Here is a 27,255-nt window from a genome sequence, read left to right as displayed (position 1 = left end):
CTTTCCAAATCCTTAAATTTAGCGTTAAATGTTTCAGAATCTTTTTCTCACTTTTCATGATTCATTTCCTTACATAATTATATCATTACCACTAACTTTCTGTCTGACATAGTAGAAAGAAAGCAGCATTCACAGACACATCTAGTCCCAGTAATTGTTGCTTAAACACTTTTTATGCTACTTCAGTTACAGAAAAATAATCCTTCCTGTGTCACACAAGTCTGACTATGCCGATGAACATTTGTTTATGTATCCAGTTCATTCCTCAGCTCTGCAAAGGAGGAGAAAAAGGACGTATTTCTAACCCTGGTGTATTTTCAAACATGAGCACCACCACATAAGAGCCAGTGCAATAACAGGGCACTGTAGCATATCATACTCTGAAAGTGTTCAGCTGCGAATGTGTGAAGTTCTAAAATACCCCAACTGCATTCTAGTAACACATTTTATCTTCAGTCTCCTTCAGCAGCATCTAGTCAGGACAGGAGTCAAGGATGAGAGCCCATTGTCTCTGTGAGTTTTGCATTTGATTTCAGCAAAGCCAAGCTTTCATTCTGGAATTCAATTTTGTCAATATTTGCTGTATGACCTTTTGGCAAATCGCAATCTCTAACCCAATGTTTTCCTTCCTGAAGAAAAAAAATAATAATGCCTCTTTAAATACACTGATGTGCCAAAAAATTCCTAAATATTGTTCTGTACAGAATTATTGTTAATTATTAATAATATAGCTTTCAGTTAAAAAAATAGACTGATAACACATTTTAAAACACAATCAAATATGCAGTTGCCTATTTAAAATCAGGACAAATTCAAGCCAAATTATCCAAACAGATCAGTAACTGTGGTCCTAGTCAAAACTCTCAGGATACTGATTGTTCCCTACTGTGGCTCTCGTTTGGTAAAATATGAAAATTAGCACTAAAAAGCAGTTGGCCACACCTTTATTGAGGTTTCCTCCTAAGGCAGGCTGAAGGTTGCAAAGCCTGGAAACTGCAGTTTCATTAGTAGTATCACCAAGTGCCCTAAGGACACATTATTAAATTGTGTGCATGTGCAGCCACGTATAGGAATATGTGCACACACATTTGTATTATTCCTATTTCCCAATACCTGGGACTGGGAGCAAGTAACTTGGTTTAGAAACAAAACAGAGAAAGGGAAGGGGAAAGGCAGGAGAGGAGAGAGGGGAGAATATTGAATGGGCATCTGTCAGTAGAAAATAACAGTTTGAAGAAATTTCTATGAATAGCTTTGAAAAGAAGGTCGGAGTTGTGAACAGAATGATTAAAACAATCCAAACATTCTTGACTGGTGAAGACAATCATTGATAAAATGACAGTTGTTTTGCCCTACCCAGAGGAAAGGGCAGAAGTGTTTTGCATGGCAATTAGAGGTAAACATTTCAGCAGAATTTTGAAGTGCTCTGAACAGTTATTCCAGTGAATACAATTAGTCTAAAAATGAAAATATTTTGCAATTCAGATTTATTATGGAAACAATTAAATCTTGGTTTCTGAAGTTAAATACAAGGGTTTTCTCACAGTGTTCTAAGTATAAGTCTGTTCAAACAAAAAAGAGATTTTTATTTTGTACTTATCTTGAACTGAAAAAATATGTACTTCTGGTGCTGATACTGTATGTGTAAATGATTGCTTCAGACATTTAAGTTTCCAGGGAAACATGTTTCGTATTCCAGCACTGCACAGGCAAATCAAAACCTGTGTTTGGTTCATCTGGGTGAGGACAGAGACCATAAAGCTGAGGTAATTCAAATGGGAAAATATACAGCATCATTTGGCAGAATGATGCAAGTTGCATTAGTTCGTATGTAGCAGTAAAAGGCCAAAATTATTTGTAATGACTTTTACAGTGGTGCTGAATAGATAAGCAAAGCAATAGTCACAAAGAAGAAGGTAGTTAAATTCAAATGTTACAGTATTTCACAGCAGAACCAAAGGACAATAAAGACTACTTATTTGCCAGTCACATGTAGTTGGATTTTTGCAAACACTGTGGAGAAGGCCAAACTAAAAGAAGAAGGCGTTCATTATATTGTGTTGTGAAGGGGCACAAGAGAATGAAGAAAAAACTAGAAGGAAAGAGAAGTGAAATCATGCAAATAATGGAAAGAAGTGAAATAATGTTAATCTCCCCTATAATTTATACCTATGTGATTTATAACTGTAATTTATACCATTGTGAGTCGATCTCCACTTAGGTGTCGGGAGGACCTAACACTGAAAAATGTCAACCACTTTACCAGAAAGCTTCAAGTGACTTTCAGTACTATAATACCTGAACAATTTTTAAAATACAGGCTAATATAATTACACAGATTTTCTCTGAATGTTTGGTAAAACATGGTGCATCAAATCTAGCTGGAAAGCAGCCCAGCAGAAAAGGACTAAGGTGTGTTGGTCAACAGCAGCTGAACATGAGCCAGCTGTGCCCAGGTGGACAAGAAGGCCAATGACCTTCTGGGCTGTATCAGCAATAGTGTGGCCAGCAGGAGCAGGCCAGTGATAGTCCCTGTGTGCTTGGCACGGGTGAACCACACCTCCAATCCTGCATTCAGTTTTGGGCCCCTCATTACAAGACAGACATCGAGGTGCTGGAGCACATCCAGAGAAGGGCAACAGAGCTGGCAAAGGGCCTGGAGCACAAGTCCTGTGAGGAACAGCTGAGGGAGCTGGGGTTGTTTAGCCTGGAGAAAAGGAGATTCAGAGGAGTCCTTGTGATTTTCGACAGCTACCTGAAATTAGCTGTAGCTGAATGGAGCTACCCAGACAACCAGTGACAGAATGAGAGTACAAAGCCTCAAGCTGTGCCAGGGGAGGTTCAGGTTGAACATTAGGAATTATTTCTTCACTTAAAGGTTTGGTAAGCATTAGAACAGGCTGCCCAGGGAGGTGATAGAATCACCATCCCTGAAGATGTTCAAGAAACAACCCTACATGGCACTTAGTGTCACGGTCTTGGTGGCAAGGTGGTGATTGGTCAAAGGTTGGACTTGTTGATCTTAGAGGTCTTTTCCAACTAAAATGATAACTGTGGAATCATACTAAATATTCTCTTTGATTCAATGCATCTGATACCTAATGTTGGCAACATTCATATCCTTCCCTTTGCAAAAAATTAGGTTGTACAAAGATTAGAAATACCTGCAGCAGGCAAAATTTTCTTGTTCCATGATCGGAGGAACGCAATAGGGTGCTTGACTAGTGTGAGTGCTTCTAGGAATAAAAATACTTAAGTCAGCATTTTTAATAATTCTTTTTCAACGTGTGAATAATAATTTATCGATTTTTGTAGTAATTGTAACTATTCTCATTATATTTATATCTTGTATATTATACATTAGTTTAGAAAAGACTCAAGACTTCAATAATCATATTTTTTAAACCTGAATATCCATATATCTTTCACAGCCTGCCTTTATAACCATATTTCTGTACTGGGTTCTAATTTAGTTGATTTTCATTTAAGTAGCTGTAACTCCTAAATACTTAGCAGGAAAACACACTGATGCTGAGAAACAGAAGTAGAGGAAATGCCTCTAAATATATAAAGACAAATATCTAAACACCCCTTGCATTAAGCTTTGCTGACACAAATGTTTAGCATTTTCTAAATATAAATGTGTACATACTTGTGTGCATAGAAAGCAGGTTATTAGATGTATAACGATATAAATCCTCTCATCCTGAACCTTAAATAATTTAGTCATGTTTGAATACCCTCTTGGATTTTAACTGCAGCACTTGATCTGAAGTATTTATTTTCCAGATCTGAGAACAAGGGTCAATCTTTCCTTGAGCACAAAACAGTAACTTCCTTGAATTATACATTATATATTGAAGCTGAAGGCATATGCCTTGAAGCTGAAGTCTTACTCTGAACTAAATTATAGACATCTGAGAGAAACTAACTTCTGCATTTCATATCAAGATGTGGTACTGAGAAATGAAGGGAGATGCCCAATGCTGATATCTAAGCTAGGACCAGAAAGTAATTCAAGTTTCCAAATGAAACGTCAAAAAATGACAGCACAAAGTAAAATTCCAAGATACTAGGACTATTGTGATGCACATAAAAATTCCAAATAGTGAATACAATTTTAGCTGAAATGCACCAGCAGTACTGGCAAATTTATTTTTCCAAAGCTTGCCACCATAGACCTTTATAGCCAGAATTGCAGGCCCCAAAAAAGCCTGGTGAGAACCATCTAAATTCAGATCTATTTTTTCTATGATAGAGTGTCACCATTATGCAATGCAATTGATGAAAGATATATTTTAGGGGACAAGACTCTATAACTAATGTTTGTGATCCGGTTTTCACTTCAGATTTTCTCTCGAGGGGAAAGAAAGATTCCAGACATACATCACTACTTTGTATAACACTTTATTTCAGCTCCAGACCTGTGGTAGATTTCTTTTGTGCACATATTCATATAGTACAGAGAAAGCTGCATTCAGGATATATATCTTCTCTATTCCCAACTCTATTTCTTATCACAAAAGCTCTTTATCAAAAATGTGTTATCCTGCAACAAAGAAATAACATCTAATTCAGAGAAATCTCTTTATTTGACATGGAAGCACAAGTGCAGCAGACTGGTTTTGAATTAACTAACTGCCATTCCCATTAATCTCATAAGACAATGCACTTCATCAGTCTGCTTTTTCCTTGGTCAGCTGCAAACACGAAAAAATGTTATGAAGACAGAACTCCTAAACACAGAGAGCTGGCTCATCAAAAATTGTTCCAGGAATAAATATTTGGATAACTCTCATGGGGTGTAAGTTGCTGTTTTGTAGTTTTTGACTTTAATTTCGTTTGTCACATTATTTGGGCAATGATCAGGTGTGGGGGAGGGAGTGTTGAGGGGATTTACATCTGCATAGTCTACTGTAGCTATTATAGAAATGTTAGGAGTGTCAGATCAGTTTTCCTAAGCCCGTCCATATCAGATTTTCCATCAAATAGAAATTGTGATATAACATAACTAGTCCACAACATTATTCCTTGGACATACAGATAGTCTCAACATACCAACTACTGATTCAGAAAGCATTCTGAACCATATTAGCTCTCGAATCCCAGAAAAAAGTGCATGGGTTACACAAGCAACAGAACAAAGTATTGCAATTCTTAAAGCCTTCTAGGTGTTAAAATGACATATTAAAATATCTCTAGAAGTTAAAGCAGTCCTTAGATCATGCTTATTCTCACCATGTGTTCAAAATTACATTTCTTAACAGATGAGTCACAAGAGAGTTACAGAAGGTGTCTCTCTCTGTCTCCTTCATAAATGATTCTGATAGCCTCAGTATTTTGGCTATGATTGATATACTTTATTATATAATTTATTATATTGATTTATTTTAAGCTAATTTCCATATGAGATTTTTATCTCATATGAGATGAGAGGGAAACATTCTAAAGTATAGTACTGAAAAAATATGTGGAATTTAATATGCAGCCTTAGATTTAAATCTGAATATCGTGATTCCACGGAGTGTAAGATAGATATATTTTAAAATATTTAGTCGTAACCAATACCTTATTTTATATCTTTAACTGATTTTTACCTGAATTTTACAGACATAGCTGTCTAATATTTCATTATTTTGATAACAGTAGCCAGAAGTACTGCTAGGCTTAAAGAAATGAATAATGAATAGTTCTGTTCAGAACCTCAAATTATAATCTTACTTTCCAGGAAAGTATTATTTGACACTTGATTTTTAGCAATGTCAATTATCTATCATTTCCAACAACTTTAGCAGAAACTGTTCTTGCTTTGTACTTTTGAAATCTGTGTATTTCAGCATCTAAATTTCAAAGCTACTGTATTATCTTCGGTTTACTCCTAACAGCAGTTAAGTCACTTCAATGCATAGTATACTTATCCTGGGATTGATGTTGTTTCTCACAGTTTGGTAAAGAAAGTGCTGGAGAATTTGCAAGTGGCTATTTCTTGTAGGTGAGGACTTCTTGCTGACTGTTCAGTTGTCATATAAATTTGAAAATTGTTTTAACTGGAAAATCTGTTACTATTAATCTTTTAGAACGGCTATTTTATAGATATGAGTCCTCCTAATGAAGCAGCTGTTAATAGAAATTGTGTGCATGTAAAAGGACAAAAGAACTAGCAAGTAAGCATACAGTAGTGTGGCAAGTAAAGTGGGAGAGACCAGCTCAACTCTTCTCCTTATAGTGGTACTTTGCAACAAGTAATAACATGAACTTTTGCATTAATTGGAATTTGCAAGTTGTTTCAGCATGCTGCCAAGTTCAGCTTGCCAACAGAGGTCCCTAGTGAGGACATAGAGTCATAGAATAATAGATGATCCTGAGATGAAAGGGAGCCATAAGGACCCATCCTTGGGTCCAACACCTTGCTCCAGTACCTGCAAGGTGCAGTGGATAGTCCTGCCTCCAACACTGACAGATTTCCTTGGATGGATGCACTGGAGGGGTCTACTAGTATTTGAACTATTTTATAACTCACTCAGCTTAAGTACTTCTCCATCCAAGAGCATTAAATTCTGCCATTATTCAAAGGATAACTACTATCAGTGGTGTTGCTAGAGCTTAACGGACGGTCTGTCAAGTGACAGAGTATTATTTACATGTGCATTTACATCTATTTGCAAAAAAGAGTGTGTTAATTTCCATTTCTCCATAACACATATGAAATAAATGGTACATGTAAGTACTTCAGAAACCTGAACATTGTGCCTCCTGCTCCCAGGACTTTCTTTTTGTTGTTTTCATTTCATCATTAGGAAACCTTCAGAGCACCCTGGAGATGGCCTGCTCTGGTGGTGTTAATGCCTAAAAAAAAGCTTTGTGTTGTGCACAGATAACTTGGAAGTGTGCGTGTGCACGCGCACACACACACACACACACACACTACACCATTCTTTTTACTTTTCACTGAAACAAATTTTTATAGGGAAAATCTTACATGAACTAATACATAGGGTCACGACCAGCTTCTCCTTCTCTGTGCTGCTGCCCCTAACGAGGAATGCAGCTAATGCTAGCAGTGTCTCCTGAATGTCTGCCTCGTGCCCTCCCCCCTGAGGTCATTGCTTGCACCAGACTCAGGCTCTTAGGGCTCCACAGACACAGCTGATAGACACCACATCCTTCCCCACCTGTGAGAGTGTGGGACTGAAGCAGTGAGTTTTCCTGGGCCAGTTCAAGTTCACATCTTATTTAGATCCCACTGCTGCATACATAAAATACTGGTCTGTCTTTCCACCAGTAAGCAGCTGAACAGAGCTCTTCTAGCCACTGTCTGCCCACATCAGAATTACTTCACTGCCTGTGTAAGTCCTTGTCCTTGCTACTGGGCAGGCCTATCATCTGGCATCATCTTTCAGGCCTCTTTCTACATCCTCACACTCAGACTACATCCATGTCCTGCTTATTTTTACTGTAAAATCATGCTAGTACATAGTCTGGTTTACCAACCCACAAGGCTAAAACTGATCTGAGCACTTATAATGCCCCATCTGGGTCACAGTGGCCCACTTTACCCTAATCTTTCCAACTCACTCCATGCATACCCACCTGGAAATCTGATGCAGTTCCATTAACTCATGAGACCACCAGCTTGCAAGAAACTCTTCAACCATCAAATCAAAGGTAAGCTGCTCATCTTTTCTGTAACAATCTACCATTTTTCTTCCTGCCTCTATTGACTTTGATCTTTCTTCTTCCAGTTAGAATTACCGTTTTCAATTTGGTAAATACTTAAACAAGCATTCATCTGAACTTATATGAAGATATTCCTCTGATTCTCTTAGAAATGCCCTTTTGATGAAAATTTCACAGTTGTAAGCTACACTAAAACCACCATTTGCTCTCTTAACTTACAGTATCTGCTACTGACTCAAGGTTTCCTCGACTCCCTCTCTGCCTGTATTTGTGTCCTGGTTTAGGGCAAATTTGGGAGGAAACTTCCAAAGAGATCCCTCTAGAAAGCAGATTCAAGCTTCCCAGCCCCCACTGGTTCAGGAAAAGATTTCCTTGGAGAAAAGTAGAAAAAACTGCTTATTTAACAAGCAAAGTATTCACAAGCATAAAAATTTAATAATATTAGACAATAAAACCTCTCAGTGTCCTGAAGAGATGGCAAATTCAGAAAGTCCTTGTCCTGGGGTGTAGCTCAGCTCACTCAGGAAATGCCACATTTCCCCGGTGGGACACAGGTGTGAGCTGGTGCTCTTCTAGGTTCTCAGTCCAGAGCAGGCTGATCAGTTCCAAGAAAAGCCACAGTCCAGGGAGCTTCTCTGCCTCAGCTAGGTAAAAACTAACTAAAAGCAAAGTACATCTCTCTCCCACTGTCCGTGCTGCAGATAACACAGTCCATGAGAGGGAATGCAGGGGAGTGAGAGCACTTTCTGCAAACAAACCCTGCGCTTCTTCTACCCCTTGGCTCTTGTATTTTAAATACTTTGGAGAGGAGACCATCTTTTTGTGCTTTGTTTGCACATTGCTTTACACGGTGGTATTACATTCAAGGACTTTCCGGTGCTCCAACAATGAAAATTATTTTAAAAGTTAGTCTCAAAATGTTTCCTATTTTACAGAAAGTCTTTACAAAATAATGATTGTTTAAATGTAGCCTGCGATAAATCAGCTTGACATTTGATTCAGTTTCCTCTCTTTTCTCTATAAGGAATTGATTCTCCTAGCTATTGAGACTCATTGTAGGAACTGAGCACAAGATAAATCAGCAAAAGAATGTGATTAAGAATACCTTTAGAATATTCAGCCATAAAAAATGGGCATTCCATCTTAAAATCCAGATGGCCAAGAAAGAAAATGACAGAAATATGATAGCAAAGATAAATGGATAGTGGCATAATGAAAATTAGGCTCTTTGAAACAATAAATGTTACCAAAAACAAAGGATAGAGTAAACTGTCAGCTGCTTGAAAGCGAGGATTCCTTTATTCCATGGGATAACCCAATGTGCCACAACTTGTTGCAGAACAAGGATCTCTAGCTCCCTCAGGTGAAGGGAATAGCTGATATACTTTGCCACTATACTAAAATCAATCTACCATACTTTTTGGTGTCATCAATTCCTGCAAGGATTTTTAAAAAGCTGAATTAAAACAGATGGTGTAATTTCTACTTCTCTTTTTTAAATTCATGGCAGGTCACATGGTATTTAAGTACGCTGTTATTAGGCAGCTTCGAATTTCTGTATCTGTTATAGTTGGCTAGTTCATTGTTGTGATGTTACAGATTTGACAGTTAACTTTCAAATTAAAACCTAAATTACCTATTATAATTACTCACCAGCTTTCTGTGTCTGAGATAATTTGTATACTTGTTCCCATCTATAGCATATGTCATTGACCAGCTAACACTACTGGAAAAAATTCTTCTTAAAAATGTTCTTTCTGCCCCTATTCTTAAACTTGTAAGGTATGCAACCTCAACAAATTTGCTTTAATAAACCATATTGGGTCGTATAACTCCTCCGAGGATAACATTCCTCCCAAGACGGCAAGAACAGAGTGACAGGTAGCAGAAAGTAAAATATTTTGTCATATGGTATTGCTTTCCTGTTTTTTCTAAACTTCCTTCACTTCCATTACCAAATTTGCAGAAGGGAACTAATTTTTTTAATGAAGTAAAAGAATGAGCCCTAGGGTTCATCATGAAATAAAAGTTGACAAGCTCAGCACATGCAAGTGCATATGAGAATTTAATGATAAAATAAAGGACATCTGAATTATTATAATGTGCTGGTAGAATCAGAAATAGTAATGTTTCTCTAGCAGACTGTCCACATGATAAAGCTTCTTCCACACAAAGCTTAGATGGTTAATCCATAGTTCAGTGTATATAATTCCTGACAGCAGTAGATTCACTGAAATGGTACAAGTTCTGTCTGAATGAGCAAATGGAGATATTTGAGACAATAAAAAGCCCTAAACACAGATTATACACAGTACTGAATATGATATATTGCAACCTAGTTTTATCACAATAAGCTGTATAAAAAATTTTACCCCCAAAGCTTAATAAAAGAAATTGTCTTCTATTTGAATGTCTTCTCCCTCTTCTCCCCACATACACCGTGTTTCTTGGAAGGCAGTGTTTCTCTGTGTTCTTGGCCAGTGGCACTAGTTTTGCCATATGTACAGAGCTGTGTTACTAAATAGCTAACAAAAAAATGAAATTTAATATTTACTTCTCAAAAAGGTAAACATATGAGTCAAAGTGAGGAAACATTGACTTCAGCTCATACACACAGACTGCTATCCATTTTAGTTTCTCTCAGTCCATTTCCTGAATTGACACAAATAACAGCACTGGTAGATCATATTTTGTAGTGTCTACAATAAACATTTTTTGTTGGTTTATGTTATCAGTAGCATTTCAGGCCTTTTTCTTTACTTTACATGGATATTTCAATTCATGATGGTTTTTTGTTGCAATTTTCCCCTCCAGAATCGTGCTTGATTCAGGCTAGTTTCTCCCTGATAAGCAGAGAACTTTTTCCTTTCAGCTTTAAAACCAATCTAATTATTTCAGACTAAATCTGGATATTTCAGAAATTGTGAGTAGTTCTACTGAAGCTTGAAAAAATGTGGATTGAGAATAAGAATTACATGCAATATAGACTCAATTTATCTTATTTTTATGAGGAATTTGTTTCTTTTGTTTATAAAAAGTTATCTAATTTTTTTTCTGTTACAATATTTGTTATTGCCCTCGTTTTACTGACACTCTAGAAGTTGGCACTGAAGTTTATTCTATCTCACTAGATTTTGAACCCGTTCTCTTGTCTCATTGTCTGCATGATTTCTGCAGCTCCAAATGACATCTCCTCAGCCACCTTCCCTTGAGGGACTTGAAAATCTCCTTCTAAGATTTAATTGGAATCTGAAGTTTAAAATGAGTTCTCCACTCCTGCCCTTATTGCCTTTACTTGCCTGCTGATTTCTTTCACTTTGGCTGGGAAACCAACTACTCTCAGACAGAGCTCTTCCTTTTAGATTTGTTGTTGTTGTCATCTCAGGCTAAAAATAAAATACCTGTACAAAACTGTAGGCTTCCCTCTGCTCTGGGATGGGATCTCAGAGACTCTTTACTATCTCCTAAAATGTGAGGAGCTGCCATTCCACCCCCAAAGGTTTCCTTTCCTAATCAGAAAGCTGAATAACGCATACTTTCCCTCTAGCTTGCTCCTTATTCTTGTCTTATGCTTAGAGTTAGGTATTTTTCATAGCCAGTCATTTTTTGCCACAGCCTCTTGCCTATCATATTCTCCTACTCATTGTTTCTACTTTATATAGTTCACAGCCTTGTGTTTTAATGTTCTGCACTTTATCTAATGGCACTTTTTTGCCCTCTTCTTGCTTCCCCTGGTGCAGTCATGTTACCAAATTATCCAGTTTATTGCCCTTCCTTTGCTCTTCCAGGGCACCCCACCATCTCATGGCCTTTGTAAAGGAATTCACCTGACTCTACAGATGACAAAGCAACATAGGCATCTCTGATAGAGATTCCCAAACCTAAAACAAGTGCCCTACACTGTGGGAACAAGTAGACACCTGGTTATCCTTATTTCTATCCATCCTTTCTGGAGTTACCAGATCCCTTACAATTTAGACAATCTGTGATTCTGTGATTACCTTAACTTTTTTGCTATGTTTAGGAAGGAAAAGTTAGGAATCTTGCTCCTAGTAAGAGTGCATCAAAGCAAGGCAGATTTGTCATGGGTGTCTCTTCTGCTACTGTGTGCACTCATTCATTGAACATCTGTTTTAGACAGAAGCTGGGTGAGATTGGCCCAATTCATAGATGCTAGGAAGTGATAATTTCCTTGGGTACCAAAGACAGTAAAGAAAGTTGTCACTTTAGTGACTTCAATTATAGCCACTGAGTTTTCACCTAAAATTCATTAATTACACCCTGTGAATAAATTTTGATTTTGTTAAAAATCTGAATGTAAGAAATAAAGATTATTTACAAGAAAGGAACAGAAACTAAATGCACCCTTGAAATCAATTTGTCAAATATGAAATCACTACAGATCTCACCACCAAAGTACAACAAAGGCAAGATCCAATAGAGCTGAGAAGTTTTCTATGCACTATCAGAATGACTCAAGTTAAGAAAAAAACCCCAAACTCTTTCTGTATATATAAACTTTCACAGCAAATGCTTAGCTAGCTTTGTTTTAATAGTGAAAGGAATGCTTTTATTTCATTCCATACTGACAGCTTTTGTGTGTGAAAGTTATGAATAAACCTGAGGTCCTCATTCAAGGTGCCTAGTTTGTTCCCTCAGCTTTTGTCTTTCCTGTGCAACTGCAGACTAAGACAATAAATTAATTAAAAAAAAAAAAAAGAAGAAAATAAAACAAAAGAGACAACACAGAAAAGGGATATCAGTTATTTTGTGTCTCTAGTTCTTTTTTCATGGATCAGTAGAGGTGAAGGACCTCTATCAGTCTCTGCAAGAGAATGAGAAATACCCATGCAAGTAGTGATACTTCAAGTATTTTACATCTAGAGACCTTAAAAATATGTTTTCAATATGTATTTTGTATGCCATATGCCTGGTTTCACACTCTATAACCATATTATTTTTTTTCTTTTTATTTAAACAAGATTTTACCTAACTTTGCTTTTATGATGATTACTCACAGCATGCAATAAAACCCACTCATATTTCTTTTCTGACCTTCATTTTTATTATTTTTTATTAATTATGCACATTCAGGAATGGTTGTCTAATCTACTTGAAATTAGGGGAATTATTCTACTTTGTTAAACATTAGGAATTCTATCCTTGTAGGACAGAGACAACTCCATTATGTGGATTCATTTGCAACCTCAACTTTATCTGTATCTGTGCATGATGAATTGTCAGGCAGAAAAATCAGTTGCTGCTTTTATCCCAAAGGTAGAAGCCTTCAGGGGTGCCACTGAAGTGGAAGTGAGGTTAAGAGAGGAAAAGCAGTAGAAATTTGTCGTCTATACCCAGCCTTGTGGCAAACAACCAGCATTTTTTTTCTCACATACTCCAGAGGAATAGAGTATGATACTCTGTATCATTTTACTGGAGACCAAACCTAATCCTATACCACTATTTCTGTCTCTCATCCAGACTATTAACTATATTCTACCCAGACTGTGCTCAAAGACAAATTTTTCTTCTATATACTGAACTCTAGAAGTCATTATAGCTTGAGTAAGAATCCACCTAAATTTGGTAGTTAGGTCTGTGCTGGGGAAAGAACAGGATAATATCAGCCTTGGGAGGATTCAGTCACCTTTTATTCACACCAAATCCTATGCTGGTGTTCACAAAATTTAACTCAGCTTCTAGTAGATGTAACCTGGGTTCCTTTTCAACTCTCAGAGGTGAATAACGTTTTTTTCCAATGCAAAATTCTTTGTACTGTGGTCTTGTTTACTTCCATTTCCTCTTCAGCACTGCTTGTTAAAAGTCATGGCAACTGTGGCTTGTCCCATCCAGGCAGCATTAAAGAAATTCCTAATAGGCCAAATGCTTTCTCACAGCCTGAGTTTGAACTTTCTGTGCACTTTAATTCTTCCTTTTGTTATGTCAGTGAACACTCCAATGAAGTTATTTGACTCCCCACTGCTTTGCTTTGCTCCCAAAGCCCCCCTTTGCTTCCCCTCAAGCTCTCTTGGCCATACATCCGTGGAACTCACTTGCACATTGCTGTACTGGATGTTTGGATCACTTGCCTGCCTTCAGGTGAAATCCTGGTCTATAATGAGAGAAATAAGTAAGCAGCAGGGAAATCACCATTGCTCACCACAACTGACTTTCAGAATAATGTTGGTTTTAGTTTTAACTGCCTTACTTTTTTCATCTCTTTTTCCTCTTTGATATGCAACACATAACAAGAACCCTCATTCTTTTTATGAAAGCCTCTGTTCTCCTTTGGGAGCAAGCAAAATAATGTTTTCTTGAAAGGTAATTTGCTTGGGAGACTTTCTTTGTATGATTCAATTCATTCTTGCAGAGAGCTCTGGATTTATGCAAACTAGCATTTTCCATCAAACCATGAGGAATTAAGCATCAGGCATACTTTGGTTTTGGAACAAATATTTAAACCAATAGCAAAGCCTATGGGAGCATCTGTCACATTTAATAGCAGCAATTTTTCCCCCTTATTTTCCCAGATATTTTCTTTCCTCTGTTCACTTATCTTTAGGAGATTCTTAAGACTAATATGTCCACTAAAAAAAAAAAAATTGGTGGCTTCTGTCAGACAAATGTATGCAGGCAGTTTGCTGTGCAGACCATGCAGCTTCTTTACCTGCTTACCTTATCACAGTATCTTCTGAGCAGTCTATATCTGCCTAATCATCTACTTATGGTACCTGAAGGATTGACAGGTAAGCACTTATAAAGTTTCTGTCAGGATATAAGGCAATTGAAGGCATTAATCATAGAATAAACACCTTAGTCGCTGTCCTCTCTGCAGCTGAAACAGGCTGGCATTGGCAGAGAGAAAGAATAAGAAAAATCAGGAAAAACAAGATTTCTGAGGTTTAATTCAACCATCCCTGGAGTTAAAGGAAGATTTTTCACTGACGTTCGAGGAGATGGATCTGCTGCTAAGGTCAGACAGGCCATATACAATATTTGAAGTTTTCCACAGAACAGCTCATAATATTTTTGAATTCAAACTCAGCAGAGCTGTGAGCAAACTGTGAAGCAAGAGGGAAAGCAGATGAATTCTTTTCCTGACATCTGTAGAGCAGTGCCAAGAGTTTGAGTAGCCAGTCAGGGAAATGAAAATTCTTACTGCTGAGAAGTAATAGGGTGTAACTGATATTGCAAATACATGATGGGATGATCTATGCAGTCAAAATTTAAAAATAATTACATAAAGCATGTTTACCTAAAAAGAACAGGCAAAAGAAATGAGGGTGGCACTCTATGTGAGAGAGATGATTATCTGTATTACAGCTATTGTCTGGAAAGAAAAATTGTACTGTTCGTGGTGACTTCAGTTTTAAAGACCTATGGTAGACACTGTAGGCAGTATGTAGTAAAACATCATTGAAGTTTCTAAGGATTATAGATGATAATTATCTAACACAAAAGGTATTGAACCTAGCATAAGATAATTCTCTTCTGGGCCTCATTAAATTGGATAAAGAGGAATAAATTGGGGGATCTAATTACATTAATTATTTGAAAACAGAGGACAGTAATATATCTACTTGGTGCTTCAAATGTGAATTTTTCAAACCTGGAGAAAATTATGAGAGATAATTGATTAGGAAGAATAAATACAGACAGCCCATTGGGAAAGATAAACTTTCTTTCTTTAAAGCTGTTTAACAAGAATTTATAAGATGTCCAGAAGCCACACTTCACAATTAAGAAATAGTATACCAATGTGTTAATACTCCTTCTATTTCAGGAGTTAAGTGGATGTATCAATCAATTAATTTTTAATATATATATATATAGGAACAGGAAGAAACAAAAGGTGAGAGTAATAGGTATATGTTAAGAACAGTAACAAAGAGAAGAAATAATGCATCTCCCAGTAATTAGGACAATAAGAAAACAATTTTTAGAAACTGGGACAATAAGTGGCTAGGTTTAGTGTAAAAATTTGAAACAGAGATAATAATCATGGCAAAAATTTAATTTAAATGGAAGAGTATGTCTATGTATGTGACTATGTATGTTTGTCTGAAAGTACCAGCAATAACAGCAGAACAAAGTTAAAAGGGAAGGTATGTGTTAACTACTAGGGAGCAGCGTATAACTGATTTCGTTTAAAAGGAGAGGTAGAAAAACACACCTATAGATAAGTGTTAAGGGAATCAAGTAGAATATAGTATTTATAAAACATGCAGCTAAGACAAACAACACTTCTGTTAAAAGTCAGGAATTTTGCCTAATATTTATGAGGGATGAGAGAAAATAATGAGGCAAAATATCTAAAACTGTATCTGTTCCAGAAGAGTATAGAATGTAAATCTATACCAAAAAATCTGTCATCACTATCCAAGATGAACACCAGAGACATAATGAGCACTGGACTCATCGCATCCCTTGTCCTCCTTGCTGCACAGAAATGATCCTGGCCAAGTCACTGAGACACAGACAACAGAATATGTGGATGTAAAATGGGAAAAATTAACTTAGAGATTTTCTAATGTAAGATCATCTTCATCTTCTCTGAGATCTCTCACTGATATTTCCAACACTGATTTCCTACATTAGTAGACAGAGGTTCTAAGATTCTTCTTAATTCTGAAAAATAGATGCAGCTGTTCATGTAATTCCTGGAGAGAACCAGGAGGACATGCTCATAGCACAGGAGAAGAGTGTGGTATTTTGTAATTTTTCAGGATAGGCATTGTGCTGTTTTGCATAAAACATCGACGTCTCAGAGCTTCTACACTGTGTGTGCACACTTCATTCTCAGCATGGACATCTCTGAAAGGAAATTCATCTCAGCTCTGCTAATTACCTGTCTTAAGATAGGTGTGAATTTTAAATTGATATCCCTAATTTTTCCAAGCTTATACTTAGACAATTAACTGTGAGATAACCACATTTAAAATGGAAGTTTGAGTATATCTCAATAGAATTTTGAAGGCAGAATGCCCAGCAAGTTTTCACTTAGGAGACATAGCAAAAGACACATCTTACCAGGTAACATTCTTATTTAATTGCTACTACATACATGTGGAATTTTCAGGAGATTGTGGATATCATCCCAATATTTTAAAAACCATAGAAATCCTGACTACTGAAACCTGGCAACAATGCTGAGAAAAAGAATGTAATTGTTACTACAGGTTTTAATTGATAGAGAATAAAAGGCTAGAAATATAATTAGTGTCAATCATTATGTTTCTGGAGAAAGAGTTCTTACAGTCCTTATTAAACACACTTCAAATAATTCTTTTATCACACTGTAATTTAGGCAGTGAAAGATAAATAATATATTTACACTTTTAAAAGGAATTTTGACACATTAATACATAACATGCTGATTTAAAAATTAGTGCAACCACAGACTACCTCTTAAATGGATTAACAACTGCCTAAGTGACAGGTTCCGAAATAGTAACCGTCAATGTGTATGTATTGTCAAAGGAATGAGTTCCTAGTTGTATTTAGAAGGTTACCTGGTGGAATAATCAGCATCTGGTCCAGTATTATTCATTGTAGTCAACAGTGGTTTGGAAGAAAATGCAAAATCACTGATGATTACAGTGATGGCTGAGAAAGGAAGAGGACCATGGAGGTCAACAAGCAAGTAACTTTATTATCATGGTATGAAATTGAGGGATTTGCTATGTTTTTTAATTTATTACTAAGTTCCTTCTGTGTATAAATACCACAGCAACCAAGGCTTGAATCTGTTTGGGAAAATTATTTCTCAAGAAGATTCAGGTAGGACACTTTCCAGTATAGTTTCTATGTCTAACCCATGTTCCTGCATGGAATGAAATGCATAGTTGGGGAAAAGAGTCAGACTCAAATGAACCATTCCAGTGGAGAGACTACAGATGGTGAGAATGGCAATCAGAGCTAATTTGGCAGTCTGGCATATCAGCATGTATTCTGCATATAGGAGAATTGTCCTAACTGAATAATTTTCAGTTAAATTCTTCTTCATTTCTTAATTTATTTTTCCATATGATTGAGTCTTAAAGTAAAATAATTCTCTCTACTTTTTTTTAACACTGCTTTTCACTCCATTTAATTTCATTGTCTTTTGGCATGCCTCAACTCTGGTTGTGATCTGATCTTCTTTGCTTTTTAATTACCTCTCAATTTCCTTTGTTTTTTCAAAATGTCATATTTCAGGTTAAAACAAGCTATGAAACAGTATTTTACATGGGTCTAAAAGCTTTAAAACTGAATATTAAGGAATTTTGATATTTTTCTCTGGGTGCCTGTCCATGCTCACTTTTCAATTTTTTAAACACATTTCATTCCTTAGAGAGGTGCTTGCCCTGAGGTAAAGGAGTACAATATAATATAATATAGCATCATACTGCTATAATAATAGCAAAAATCCTATTTTTTGCATTCAGCACTCGTCTAGATGTCAGGTGTTTTTAAATGAGCAGCCAGCTTTGCTTGTGTGGGAAACACACAGGTGTAGTTCAAATATTGTAGTCAAACCATCAGCAAAGTGTTTTCATGTGCAGTTGTAATTTGGAGTTCTTCTTGTTTTGTTGCAAAATCAATTGTAAGTGGATTTGTGATTCCTGGTGACACCTGACATGCCTGGAAGCTTCTGCTTGGGGGTATTCTGACAAGGCAAAGAGCTGCTAGCTGATTCTGACCATTTTTTTCATGCTCTTTCTTCTCCTTGCTCTATCTTCAAAGGCTGGTCACCAGCTGAGCCCTCAGTCGTTTCTCCTGCCTTGGCCCAGCTGCCTACATCTAAGTCTGCTCTGTTTGACAAGGACCTCCACCCTGACACACTGATTGACAAAGAACAGTGCACTTCCATCCTCAGTCTAGGGTGAAAATAGCCAAGCCTTGCAAACCTGTGGGACACAAGGGAAGATGCAGCCTCCTGGGCAAGTTTCGGCTCCCTTCCCACGCAGGGTGGGTGAAGTGATGATAAATAACACAACCATTCAAGATGTTCCACAGCAGAGGATTGTTCCAAAAACTCCATCTCCTCTGTCCCCAGATGCGCGAGTGCTTTTCCCCTGTGATATTCTATTCCATAAAGAGATCACCTTTAAAGAACATATTTAGAGCTAACACATTTGACTTTGCTCTAGAACAGTGGGAAATTAAGCCACTCAGACTAGAACACTTCCCAGACGGAATGCTGAAACTAAGAGTTATGAGGCAATTTAGGGAACAGTTCCTTTTGCTGTTCATTTTTAACTGATGCCTCACAGCTAAGGCCTTCTGTGCCGTAATTTGGACATGAGAACATAGGATCAGAAGATTCAATAACTGCAAGTTCTGCGGCTAGGCTGGACAAAATGTGCAATGACAAATGGTGCCAGAATTACCTGAGTCCCTTTTCCATTAGCAAGGAATCAGCGAAATATTGCCATGCTCTATCTGCATTCTCTGTGCACTCATTTCTCATGAAAGGGGCACAAATGGCACCTTCATCAACATCCATTAAAAGATTTCTTTATGGAGGAGGAATTTTCCACTAAAAGTCACTTTTAGCAATGCTTCAAAGTTGCTGAACAGCTGCAAGCAAGAGAATACAGACTGATGCCTGTACCTGTTATATTGACAGTAAAACAATTTATTAAAGATATCTTCTTTTTAGCTAAACTATTTAAACTTGATAATGTTCAGGAAATTGTCCTAACAAAAACTATTGCTTTGGAAAGGTAAGAACAGGAGAGCAGATAAAAAGTGAGTTTTGAAGTCTAGAAAAGTTACATTTGTTCTTTGAGTTCTTGTGACCATCAATAACATTTTTGGTTATTTTGTAGAATTTTGTTATTACTATTTTTATTTTAAATAGAAAAATTTCTTCTAGAAAGGCAGAAAAAGCACTGTCCTTTCACTACAGACATAGTTACTGTATTGGCGTGTTCACTGTTCTTTCATTTCTCTTTACTAACCATGCTCTATATCCAAAAAGCTGCAAAACCAATTACATCCACAATGTTTATTTTCATTAGTAATCGAAAGCTTAAGTTTACAAACTCTGGAAAAAATTATGTCAAAGACATCAGCTGAAAGAAGAATTTGGGGTTTCTACAGAAATGTTAGATTTAGAAATTCTAAACTCTAAACTTTGGGATAGATGACCACAGATACATAATTTTAAGAAAAAAATATATAGGCAAAAATATTTTTTTGTTCTATAAGGTCTGAACCCACAAAATGAAAAAAAAATCAACCCAGAAACCCCTGCCTCTATCATACTGTGTTCTGTTTTAGGAACTGAATTAAATTATTTAGTATGAACAACAGCAAGGGGATGTTAGAGGTCAGAATAATGTTATGCTCTGATTAAACTAACAATTAAGCATGGAAAAGCAAGCACCTGTGGGGAGGACTGTAGGCAGTTGTGATAACATGTCTCAAAGCCTTCTGCTTTGGTTTAGGCTGAGGCTGGTTGTCCTTAAGAGACTGAATTCAGCAGGGGAGAAGCCATTGTGTGGGTAAGGCCTGTGCTAACACTTACCTGCAGCTTAATTATGCAGTGACCCTTAGGGTCAACAGATCCTGTTTGAACACCCAGTTGCAGATTAGACAGCAAAATAATAACACTGTGAGTATGGAACAAATGAGATAAGCTTGGTAGAAACTGCAAGGAACTGAGATAACATCATTGTTCTTATGTTAATATGGAAGACTACTCCGTGGCTTCATCTTGATTTTTCACTAGACTTGGTTTATTTGTGATGCTTTTAAACTCAATCTGTTATGTAAATGTTCTCCAAGGATAGTTTTCACAGGAAAGAAACCAAATTCAGTTCTTTAGGCAGCTATCTCACTTTCCAGTCAGTGAAAGCTGCAATTACAAATGGCATCATATCAAAAGCTACTGTTACATATGTGCTACCTGCAGCCTGGATGCAGCCAGATATCTAATTTTTTTAAAAAAATAGACTGCTTGATGGCAAAAATGGTAGAATTTTGAACAGTTATGTGGTGTTTGTGTACGAAAGAAATGCTGATTACAACTGCAAGGTAATTGGGTAATGAGACCTGTATTAGAATGGAGACACTGAGTGGAGAGATTTGGGTGACTAAGTACCACAAGCTGTGTAGTCAAACGTGCCAGCTCCTAAATGAAACGACATCTGTGACTTATAAAAAACTAATGCTGTAAATGAAGTAATGGAAAACAACCTAAAAATGTATCTGGTAAATTACTTTATTATTATTCAGTAATAATAACTGAGGTACTTCTGTTTCAACACATAAAGGCATAGACCTTTCTAACTGGAATATTTTAGTGCATGTATTTGATTCTTCCAGTGCTAATGCAATTGAAAGCTGAATTTACCTGCTTCAAGAGTGAAGCTTGGTGAATTAGGCTGTGTTGCTCTTTCATATAATAGGTACTCTGTTTTTCTCATTGGCTTAGAGAAAAAAACATTCCTCTGATTTAAGGACCTCTTTGTTTCATGATTGATGCTCACCCCACAATCTGCCCAAAAAATCCCACAATTTTATGGCTAGAAGAGGAGAAGAATACTTTTAATATATCAATGATTATGTAGTGCTTTAAAAAATGCCTGTCTTCAGAACCCTGCTTATGGATCAGGCTTGGGAGTACTTGAATCACTTGGAAGTGGGATGCTAGATAAAAGCCCTACAAAGCTGAGACAGGCACCTGCCTTGTGGATGAGCTCCATCAGAGATGGGCTCCTAGACTGTCTTAACAGAAACTGATAGCCATAAAACCTGAGGGAGTTGATGGAAAACACCGAAGTCACAAGCATGCCTGCAACTGTCGTTCCCCATGGCCTCATGATCACAGTTGTGGATGGTAAAGTCTAAGACTGAGATTTATACCGTTAAGCTCACCTCTTCTGCTTTAGCTTCTGAAAGTAAACAGCACTCAGGAAGTGAGAGAAGAGTGGGTCACCCCTTCTGTGGAGAGGGGGTTCTGTTGGGGGTTCATAGGTTTTTGCAGAGCAGATAGAGTTGCTCAGGTTTGGTCAGAAATGGAACCTAGGGGTGTGGTCCAAGTCAACTTCTGACAGGCCAGAATAAAAAACATGAGCAAAAATACTCAGATTTCATCATGTCATGGGTGCAGTAAGAAATATTGAAGTAAAAATTTCTGCAGAACTACTTGTATTTCTGCATAACTGTGTTTTGTTTCCTCCTTACCTTTCTTCAGTTGTCATGAATAAAAATACCTGACCAGTCTGACTCATGTGCAATTACTAATTTCAGGTTTGTAACATAAAAAGAGAAATATCACAAAAGCATCTTTCTTAAATTGGATGTTTTTATTAATAACTACTCTTCAAGGGTTTTGTTGATTTTGTGCGGATGGAAATGAAACCACGTAGAAGTGTAATTTGTCCCTTAATACAGAGAAGAAAGAAGGAAAAAGACAAAGAAGTGTTCGTAATGTTCTGTGAAAGAAAAATTCCTTCTTTATTTTACCAGATAAAACGAGTAAAACTATGTTCTTTTCAAAAACCACTTAGTGAAAAAATGTTTTGCATGTATTTTTAAACACCTAAAGAAGTTTGCACAGTCTATAATCTCAGCAGTTAGAAAAATCACTTTATCTGTGGACTTAGCAAGAGTAAAGGCTGCATGAGATGGACAGAAGCTGCAGAGGAAACACGTGCATGGTCTGATGCACTCTAATGCCATTTTCTCTCCAGAGGTCTGTTAAAAATTTTTAGACTGAAGAGAGTCGTCATTACTGAATCCACCAACACTGCTTTTTTTAATAGGAGTGAAACTTGTACAGATTATGCTAGAGATGCTTAATTTTATTGATACTGAACCCCTTTCATTAATATGCATGTTGACTGAATAACTAACTACGAACCTTCTAAAATGTGCTTCTAATCACATCAGTGTTAAATATTAACTAGAAAGCTGACTCTATCATTCAGTCATGTTCTCATTTTCCCAGCTTATCATTACATAAGTGTTGATAGAAGTAGTTACTTTTGCTGGTAATTTAATTTATCATAAATAAACACATTTCTCATGGTTGTCACTTACTTAGCAGAATGGAGCAGTACTTACACCATGCAGGTGGGTGAAAGCAATGTTCAGTGGAGGATGGGTTTGAAGTTGCAACTTCTTGTGAACATTTTGCCTGAGGGATTTTGTGCTATCTTTTCTCTCTCTTTTTCCTCTTCAGGGAATATTTGTCCTAGGATTGCCATATGCTCTCCTCCACAGTGGATACAGTGGTCTACTTCTTATTGTCTTGGCTGCAGCATTGTGCTGTTACACAGGCAAAATTCTAATTGCTTGCTTGTATGAAGAAAATGAAGATGGGCAACTGATAAGAGTGAGAGACACGTACGAAGATATTGCAAATGCCTGCTGCAAAAAGCTGTCTCCCAGTCTAGGTGGCATGGTTGTCAATGTGACCCAAGTGGTGGAATTGATCATGACCTGCATTTTGTATCTGGTTGTTAGTGGGAACTTGCTGTCACACAGTTTTCCATATGTACCCGTAACTGAGAAAACTTGGTCTGTAATTGCATTTGTTACTCTGTTGCCTTGTATATTTATCAGAACTCTCAAAATTGTTTCCAAGCTCAGCCAGCTTTGCTCTTTGGTTCATTTTGTTATCATCTTTGTAGTGATAACTTACTGTCTCACACAAATGCATCAATGGTCCTGGGCAAAATTCAGACTCTCCCTTGAGTTTGAGAATTTCTTGGTCTCTGTAGGGTTGATCATTTTCAGTTACACTTCACAGATATTTCTTCCCACACTTGAAGGTAGTATGAAAAACCCAGGGGAATTTAGGTGTATGCTAAACTGGACTCACTTTTTTGCCTGTATCTTGAAAACCACCTTTGCACTTACTGCTTTCTTGACCTGGGGTGAAAAGACAAAGGAAGTTATTACTGACAACTTGCCATCATTTCTTGAAACCCTAGTGAATTTATGTCTCTTAACTAAGGCTCTTCTTTCTTACCCTTTGCCCTTTTTTGCAGCCACAGAAATTGTGTATTCTTGTATTTCTAACGACAACCATTGCAATTACAGGTCTCCACTACTTGCTCTGACTGTAAGAGGCTCATTTCTCTTGTTAACTCTGTTGATGGCCGTGTTCACACCACACTTTGCCCTGTTGATGGGTTTGTCAGGCAGTGTAACAGGTGCTGCTATGACTTTTCTTCTTCCTTCTCTCTTCCATTTAAAACTTAAATGGAAAAAACTGTCTTTCTTAGAAAAATGTGCAGATATCTCTGTTTTTATTTTGGGCTTCCTTTGTAGCCTTGCAGGCATAGTTTGCTCAATAAAAGGGCTGCTTGAAGTATTTGGAGGAGTGTAAAAAGATTTCCTGAAAGACAAATAAGGACCAAATCTTATAAATGTTTTTATCCTGTTAGTCAGTATAAATGAGATTTTGTCACTAGGTAGAATTAAGCATGTGCTTAAATGTTTGCATATTCAAGTCTTTAACTGGAAAATTATGTATCTCTAAGCAAACTGTAAAATAACATTCATAGACAAAAAGTACAAAATTAGGCCTCTCTAAAACATTGAAAAGAAACACGTTGGAGATGGTTTAACAAGAAAATAATTGTAAGTAAGTAGTCCTACGTGGTTTTAGTCATACATGTCATGCACATCCTGAAATTACTACTGCAAGTGATTTCACCAATTTAACCAGAATTCTTCATGGGGTTAGACACTGTTCAGTCTCAAAGCTATCAAAACTATCTTACAGGATGTGAGTGAAAGAGATCACAGAATCACAGAATTCTATTATTAGATCTATTATTGAAAATGGGTGAAATATTATTTCACCTCACTGGCAGACTGCAATTCAAAATGTGAACTGAATGGTGAATCACTGAATCAAATCAAATCAGTGAATTTTGGTTTTTATGTAAGACAAACTCTACTATTTGTTTTTTAAATGAATAGGCAAAAAAAGAGCTCAGTCTAGAACAGCTTTGAAAGCCTGCTTTTATCATGACTTCAAATAGGAATACAGTCAGAGTAAAGGGGGCATTCTAACAATTCAAAGTCAGGGAAAAGAGATTTTTTTCTGAAATAACCTATAGCCAGTAACTACAGCTTTTCTGCAAGTCTATCTCCTAAGATTCATGTCTCTGCAATGCAGCTATTCTATAGGCTGGGTTACTAGATGTCTCCCTAGTAGCATGAAAAAGTTAACGTACAGTTCACTTTCCCTCTTAGGCAGGAAATTTCTTTGATCTGTGTATTTTATCTGATTCTATTAAAAGCTCAATGGAGTAAATCAATTCCAATAAATAGACACACAGTTAACTTCTTGTACAATTTGGTAGATCTTTAGGTTTAGAAGATACTGGCTTAATAAAAAGATCAGCATTGCAATGTATTTCACATTAGTGATAAAACATTATGACAAGAAACAATATAGTCAGAGTGCTCTAATGAATACATATTATCTTATCGAAATAAATCTCTGTTATAATACATAATTAAAGTAATTATTTCAAAGAAGGAAGTGTGCATTTTTGTTATGAACAATTTCACACAACCTTGTGCTGCATCATATGGAAAAGTCTTTGAACGTCAGCATAAGACTGGGTGACCAAGAGCCCAGCAGTATCTGCTCAACTGAGCTATTTTTGCTATGTAGTTTCTCAGCATTAATGCTTCTGTCCTGCATGAGCAACAGTTGCCTCTCAAGGCTGATTTGCTGAATGACAAAAAACATGTAACGAAACTAAAGAGAAGAGTTCCAGAAATCCTTGTATGCCACCCTATTCCTTCCTTGTCTGCTAGTGTACACCTGTCATATATAATAGTCATGTAAAATTTATTAAAACAGATTAATTGCATTACTACAACACTATCAAGAAAATTGGAAATAACTAAAAATAAATCTCAGAATTTTATTACTTCTTCCTGAATTGGGTCAAATTCTGCACTCATATCCACAACAATTTGAATGATATTAGAATTTGTGCTGGAACAAATAGGAGACATTTTATCTTTATGTAGAATGCCAAAAATACATTGTTCATGAAAGAGTTGAAAGCTTGTTATTACTGCTATGACATAGTTGGAAAGTATTACTTGGATGATGTTAATCAAAGGATTTCTTTACTTTTTGTATGCAGAAGTTTCATAGAAAAACAAACATGTAGCAATAGTATTTGTTCTGATTTATCCTGTATAAATCTCTGAGAACAGAGAGAGGTTGTCCGAAGAGTTTTGTAAAAATTTTTTCAGTTACCTTGCTTAGGAACTCTCAAAAAAAATAAATTCTCTTTTCCTACTTTTATTCAATGTGTTTTGTCTCTAACTCCTTGGAAAATCTTAGGATTGCCTCGGTGCATTTGCTGTTGGGGAAAGCTTGAAAACCAAGATAAGCAGTTTATTTTGTGGCAGTTGTAGGAATTCCCTAGCTCATCACTGTGATTAAAAATTTGGTTTAGTTGTACTTTCTTCTTTTAGCCTTTTCAAGGAGTTAATGCCCAGTCCTTTCCAGCCAAAGATGTTCATTCTCCACTTAATCATGCTCCCTCTTATGAAAGATCGCTCCTACAAGGGTAAATGTTTCCCACTTTATAAAATATGTCCTATTATTGTCCTTATTTAATCACTTATGTAATTTCTGTTAACATCAGGGAGACATCACTGTCTGTGATTAACAAGTCAATACAACTGTAAATGCACAAAAGTGAAAGTCATCCAGGTGCAAGGCCTCGAGAAGTCACTTAGAAAAGGCACTAGATTAAGAGGGAAAGCACAGTTCAAGAGTTTTTGTAGCCAACACTCGGCAATTTTCAAGTATGCTACTGTTGTGGGACACAGAAGATGTATGAGCCTTGCTTTAAAGACATGCCCAGACCTCTTAATGAAAAGCTGTCATCTGGGGTCAAGATTAAGTGAACCTCCCAACCTGAAAAGGCAGAGGTGCACATACACACCCTACAGACCAAGACTGAATGTGGTGCTCAGTACATGATAGAGACAAATATTCATGATGTAGGGCTAACTCACTGGACTTCATTTCCTAAAACACACAATTGCATATTTTTAGATACAACCTTATTTCTGAACACTTTCCAATGGCAAAGTTCTATTAAAAGGATAAATAAAACATTTGCAACTTTCTATATTAGACATTAAAGTATAATCTATGGAATTTGTTTAGAGAATTTGGAAAGGTGGTGTTACCATAAATTAGGAACCAAGAGAATCTGCGTTCATCTAAGTAATGACTACTTGGAATTTTAGTCACTAAATTTATACTACCAATCATTAGAATCACTGAAGTTGGGAAAGTGCAAGATTGATTAAATACTAACGTATTCTTTTGGCCACTCCTGGGTTATGCATTGTAATATGATAGTGCTTTATAAAAATTAATTCTGAAAGCAAAAAACTGACAGTAGTGAACATGAAGAAAATGCTATGGGAAAAATTATTTGCTGTAATAAAGCATTTTCAAACACTTTTGTTTCATTTCTTCTGCTAGTAGATGTATGAGTAAAGGAACCTTCTTCCTTTCAGCAACAATAACACAGGCATTGCCCAAAATGCTTCTCCCATTTTGTAGGGAATACCAAACACTGTATT

At 36.6% G+C, this 27,255-nt stretch overlaps 1 protein-coding gene across 4 annotated transcripts in view; it reads left to right on the top strand.

The window, feature by feature from the left end:
- Positions 1–25,940, top strand: part of LOC134546821 (vesicular inhibitory amino acid transporter-like) — a 54,977-nt gene extending 29,037 nt beyond the window's left edge. For all 4 annotated transcript variants that reach the window (XM_063389978.1, XM_063389977.1, XM_063389979.1 and 1 more), the window contains one exon: positions 22,853–25,940. In XM_063389978.1, coding sequence (XP_063246048.1) covers positions 22,853–24,004 — 1,152 coding nt within the window. In that variant the 3' untranslated portion in view covers positions 24,005–25,940. The remainder of the gene's footprint in view (positions 1–22,852) is intronic.
- The last annotated feature ends 1,315 nt before the right edge of the window (positions 25,941–27,255 follow it).

Source organism: Prinia subflava, chromosome 2 (assembly GCF_021018805.1).
Source record: "Prinia subflava isolate CZ2003 ecotype Zambia chromosome 2, Cam_Psub_1.2, whole genome shotgun sequence".
NCBI lineage: Eukaryota > Metazoa > Chordata > Aves > Passeriformes > Cisticolidae > Prinia > Prinia subflava.
The sequence above is the reverse complement of the archived record's forward strand: the minus strand, read 5'-3'. Positions and strand labels throughout refer to the sequence as shown.